Here is a 6000-nt window from a genome sequence, read left to right as displayed (position 1 = left end):
AAGAAAATAATACTTTCAATACTGTCTTTTTTCTTAAGGGCTACTTTTAATATAAATAAAAATGTAAATCTCAGTACCATTTTAAATTATTTTGTCACAACATGTTTCGGAAATTCTGAATAGAGTAGATAGTTTAGACTAGAGTAGATACTTTAAAAGGGTACTGAGATTTACATTTGTATTTATACTTTCAATACTATATCGAATAATTTATTCAAGGGTAAATAAAAACATTATATCAAAGGTGAAATACTTTATTACTATTATTTAATGGTCAATTTCAAAGGCACCTATAACCTGTGCCTTTCATCAAATTCTACTACAGAAACAGATATAAACAAACAAACTATATCAATCTAATTTACAGAATCACTTTTTTACTTATTCCTCGAGATCTATACAATTTTATTCTATGTTAGTTTGATAGAGTAGATAAATCTTAATAGTCCAACAAAATTTAAAGTATATATTATAATACAACAAAAGTTTTAGTCAGAAAAATGTGAATGATAAAGGCGATATTGAAATGCATGTAATCTATATTAAGGCATCAATACAGTATAATGAGTTTAGAACATACTACGTTATAGAAAACAGTATTTAATGACAGGAAGAAAACAGTAAAATAAACATGCAGTTCATAATATACTCCAACTCAACAAAAACATTTACGGAAATAGAATACTCATGTTGGGGATAATGAGTTCACACATACTGCACGATAATGTCATTAACTGCATTCTCTATGCTAATCCGAAAAGAAAGTCATCTATTAATTTTCTTTGAAACGTTCGGTTTTCTTTCATTTAGTAAATAGGTTTTTTTAGTAAATAGCAACAATCCGTTAATAAAACTTCACGATTAAAATCCTGATAGCTATATTTTCTTGAAATATTTTGTCAGATCTATTTAGAGCATTCAATTAGACGTGAGTGATATGCAAAAATAAATTATTCTGGAACTGGAAGTGAAATAAAATCAGAATAAACTGACAGGGAAATGCTAATAATTATATTTTTGACTGTTGGCTAAATATTTGGAAATTGAAGCAGAATACTATTCAAGGAAAATTTCGCCTATCAGAAATATCCGTGAGAGAATTTCAGAAGCTTCTATTGGAAATTATGAATAAAAATTACAAACAAAAAACAACGGAAACAGGTAAGGGATCTGGATTACACAAACTTAATGATAACGGAAGCCTATAAATTATTATTAAAAGTTCACTTATTACTTCTGCACTATATTGCTTTCATCATTTTATAATCTGAATCACTAATATATTATGGTATATATTTATTATAATCTTTTATTTGATCTATCTGACACTTTCATATTTTGAGTATTCCTTAATAATTGAGAGTGTACAACTGTATACACTACAACATGTAATAGGAACTGAATAACAGAGACTTGAATCACCTAATAATATTACTATTATTTTAAGAAATCGTTTGAAGTGAGTGAGCCACATCTATCAAAGATAGAGATTGTGCATTTTGCTCATAGCAGGTTTATCAGTTCATTTAATGATCTTCAGGTTCGAGACCAGATGTAGAAAATGTAGCTATAGCACAGTTGATTCTAGTCACAAATGTGATATCTATCAATTTTATAATTTCTATCATCTATACAAGAAATAATGTATATAAATACATTATACTAATGGTTTTAATGTAATCCAGGCTGAGACAGATACTTTCACTTGATTCGGTTTTAACAAGTATTTTCCAAAATCTACTCCGAAATGTGGCAAATATAAAAGAAATAATATGTATAATACAGAGAGAATACCGAGTTGACTCCAAATAATACTAATTCATAGAATCGATCACCAAATTATAAATAATAAAAAATAAAATTAACAATAATTATCATGACCGAACAGAAAGCTCAGCTTATACAAGGGAACACATTATTAGAACCCCCTATTCTGGAGAATGAAAATATAACACTGATAGTAAAAAATTATGTTTATAACACAGAAGTCTGTTTTGAGAGTCAATTTAACTGCACCACAGTTACAAACGTAATATCGTTATTGAAATAAATTGATAACATTGATACATTGGATTGTTTATTTTTCATGACTACGTTTAATAATTTGAAATTATTAAATATTAATAATTACAAATATAATAAAATAAAATAATACGATAAAATAATCAAATATCAAATCAAATATTAATCTTTAAGACTATTTAATAGAATAATGTGGAATAATTTAAGAGGTCTTAATTTCATACTTAGATAAGGAAACTAAATAATTATGTTCGACATGATATAGAATCTTAAATCAATAAAGAAATATCATGACTTGTGATGTTGTGAGATAGGTTTTGATTTATTGCTGAGAATATGAAAGTACACGCTGTATAATTCTTATTTTCTTCGAAAAATCTGTGATGAATAAATAAATAATTAAAATAATCAGTGATAAATAAATAATTGAAATAAGTAAAAAATCAATATCATAGTTATGGTAATTGGAACAAAAAATCAATATCATAGTTTTGGTAATTAGAACAGAAAATCAATATCATAGTTATGGTAATTAGAACAGAAACTTATCTGGTATGACAGACAGATCACAGATCAAAATAAATTACTCTCATTCATATAAAGGAAAAGTTACATAACAAATAGATACATAATTTTAAATGAATTTACACACACTAGTGTTTCATTTTTATAAGTATTTAAAAAAAATTAAGTATTTAAAATAGACATATAGACATTATTTATTCTGATATTGGGTAAAGTTTCAATGGAGCATACAAAGAATCCACATAATATTGTATCTGTTTGCTTTATCCAATAAATAATAATTCATGGTTGACCAGCAGGCATTTATTCTGGTATTGAGTAAATTTTCAGTGAAACCATTCAAAGACACCACAAAATATTTTATTTTGTTCTATCCAATAAATGAAAAATAAATCATTCAAATATTAATGATTGACCAGCAGGTATTTATTCTAATATCGAGTATTTAAAAAAAAACACAGACTTCACATATCATTGCATTTGTTTGCTCTATCTAATAAATAAATAATTGAAAAATTCATATTCATGATTTACCGCAGGTATCTATTCTATTAATTTTTTTTTAAGAAACAAAGACTCCACATACTTCATATTTTCATGGTTTATCAGAATGATATTGAGTAATTTTAAATAAAACATGCAAATACTCCATATAATATTGTATTTGTTTGCTCTATCCAATAAATAAATAAATAATTCTTATTTTCATGATTGACCAGCAATAGATTAATTGACAAGTAAAATAACTAATTAATAAATTCTCAATTTTCAGTAAAAGAATGCTCAATCTTAATCTTGGAATATTAATTGATATATGTCACAAAAATAATCATTTCATGACCTAATATAATTGTTTACAGTGATTTTTAATCAATGATCTAATGATCTGTGATGTGATTCATAATGAATAATCTAATAAAGTAAGTAATCTTTATGTGAATTAGAAGTTTAAAGCAATATTATTTGTTGATCAATTATTTATCTTTGAGAAATTCACAGAATACTTTAAAAATACTAATTCACATTATTGATTAGTAATTAATAAATAGAAAGTAAAACTAACTAATAAGTATTTTGAATTGAACTAGTAATATTTTTCTTAGAATCCATAGTGTACCTTAGAACTAGTAATTATCATAATTTATATTCATTTCTTCATTGCTATAAAGCTAGTGTGTGGAAAAACGTTATTCTTGAAAATAAAACAGAATTCAATAATATGAAACTAATTCAAAGCTTGTTTCATTCTCACAGCTTTCCAACAATATTAAGCTAAGCTAATCATCCTCTTTATAAAGGATTAATCTTCGTATTTCAAGTTAGAATATTTCAATATTAATTGCATTGTAGTCTCGTTCAGACATTAAATATGGCTCATCCGTTTTTCACTGATCCAAATTTTTATGTTTACTAGAAATATGGAAAGATCACTTCCAAACAGCTCTATGAGACAGCTGTTTCACCATAGGGTTTAGCTTCTGATTCTGATTATCTAACATTTAACCTTCATTGAATATTGTATCTGATAAAGCCAAACAAAATGGTGATACATACGTGTTATCAAGCCAATTATTTGAGTAAACATGAAAATCGACGATTCATTTGGAGGTTATAAGAGCTTTCTGCTGAACAGTTGTTTTATAGTTAGTTCTATCGCAAAAATAATCTAGGCTATATAATAGAAAACTAATATTGTACAAAACATAACTACACAAGAACAATAATATACAAGAACATATAAAAAATAGAAAATTAGATTTTTACACCAATACAACAAAATAATTAACATAATGAAATAGCTAAAATTTAAAGAGTAGACTGAGTTTCCTCTTTGGCAGCAGCTGCAACGTTATCCTTCACTTCAATCAGAACACCCTCTTCCTCTTTAATTATAGGCAACCTTGTTTGTAAGCGGATACACTCATCTTCCACAAACATCTGTCCTATATTTTCGATTTTGATGTCTTCAACAATTTGTACATTATTGAGCTCATCTTGAGTGGGAGAAGCGCAGCTAATATCTTCAACTTTGACATCAGCTTGCATTTTCTGAAAGTGATAAGTATCAAATTTCATTTCAGTAAGCACTCCTACCTGCTTGTCTTCATTCTTTTCCGGCTTCAGTTCTTTGTCTTGAACCAAAAGAGCTGTTTCACTTGATTTTTCAGTTGCAGCGTAGTCGGTCGATCTTTCTTCCGACTTCATCCGTTTCTTCTCTCTCGGACTATCCACGTCACTGTTCTTCCTGATTCTTCGTTTGTTGTCAGATAGAGTGACAGGCGAACCAGGCATAATTGGCTTTTTTTCTTTGTACAAATGCTGTACAGTTGCTGTTGGAACCACGCGGGAAAGATTCCGTAGGTGTTGATGATCTTCTTGATAGTACATTTTCAGCCGCACGTGCCATGCTGAAATTAGAACACAAATGACAATCAAGTAAAACAGCAGACGAATTACAGAAATAACACAACAGTATTGGTATAAAGTACAAGCTTAAATGAAAAACTTATGAAATATGAGAAACTCTCGAGTATTTCTTTTCAGATCATAAACTGTTGTGTGATGTTCTTGAACACGGTAAGCTTCCTATCTGATAATAAACCTAGATACTTCCTATCTAATGAAGACCTGTGAATAAAATTGCGTTGTATTGTAATGCGCAAGCGTAGCAGCTTTCTGTTTTGGGTTTCTATGCTTATTATATAAATTTTACAAAAAGTTTGTAAAAATAATATAATAGCATATTGCCATTTCAAAGCAAAACCTATCCTTTTAGGATAGGATACCTTAAATTTCATTTTACGTTATGCTATTATTGATCATTGTCAGTGATCCTGGATTAAAAATATTAACTAGAAAAACGTATTTGTTTTGAATAATTTTAATTTATTATTGGTATTATGTTTATTTTATGTTACAATTTACAAATGACACTAATTAATAAAATTGGATAATGCAATTCCAAGATAATTTATTGTTGTGTTATTTTTTCTTCATCATTTAGGTTACGATACAGCTCAAAATTTGAATATAATTTTATTCCGAAATAAGCTTGCAAACTATAAATTATTAATTGAGATGAATTAATCCAAATAATAGGTAATCCATGACAGCTATTAGGCTACTCATGTACTCCAAAACAATAACTGATTCGTGTTTGCTCAGTTGAGTCTAGAACTTGAATCCTATCCTAGTCAAGGGTTTAACATCATGCTGTTTCACTTTCTGGACTTTTTGATAAACCTTTGACTCGGAAAGAGACGAGAATCTAATTCAAGTCCTGGACTTATAAGTCCTTTACTCAGAAAGCAAAATCATAAACTCCAGAGTATAATGTGATCTCTAAACTCCAGGGTCTAGTCAAGTCCTCGTTAACGTCAACGCCCTGACTCGGAGAGCCAATTTTCTGACTCCAGGGTTTAAAGCCGGTTGAAGTCTAGAACTTGGCTAAAT

General features: G+C 28.1%; 1 protein-coding gene across 1 annotated transcript in view; it reads right to left on the bottom strand.

The window, feature by feature from the left end:
- Positions 1-238: 238 nt before the first annotated feature.
- The window catches only part of LOC111050170 (lysine-specific demethylase RSBN1L), a 31315-nt gene continuing 25553 nt past the window's right edge, over positions 239-6000 (bottom strand). Inside the window, exon 10 of the mRNA XM_039441728.1 lies at positions 239-4955. Coding sequence (XP_039297662.1) covers positions 4354-4955 — 602 coding nt within the window. The 3' untranslated portion in view covers positions 239-4353. The remainder of the gene's footprint in view (positions 4956-6000) is intronic.

The sequence above is a fragment of the Nilaparvata lugens genome, chromosome X, assembly GCF_014356525.2.
Source record: "Nilaparvata lugens isolate BPH chromosome X, ASM1435652v1, whole genome shotgun sequence".
NCBI classification, from domain to species: domain Eukaryota; kingdom Metazoa; phylum Arthropoda; class Insecta; order Hemiptera; family Delphacidae; genus Nilaparvata; species Nilaparvata lugens.
The sequence above is the reverse complement of the archived record's forward strand: the minus strand, read 5'-3'. Positions and strand labels throughout refer to the sequence as shown.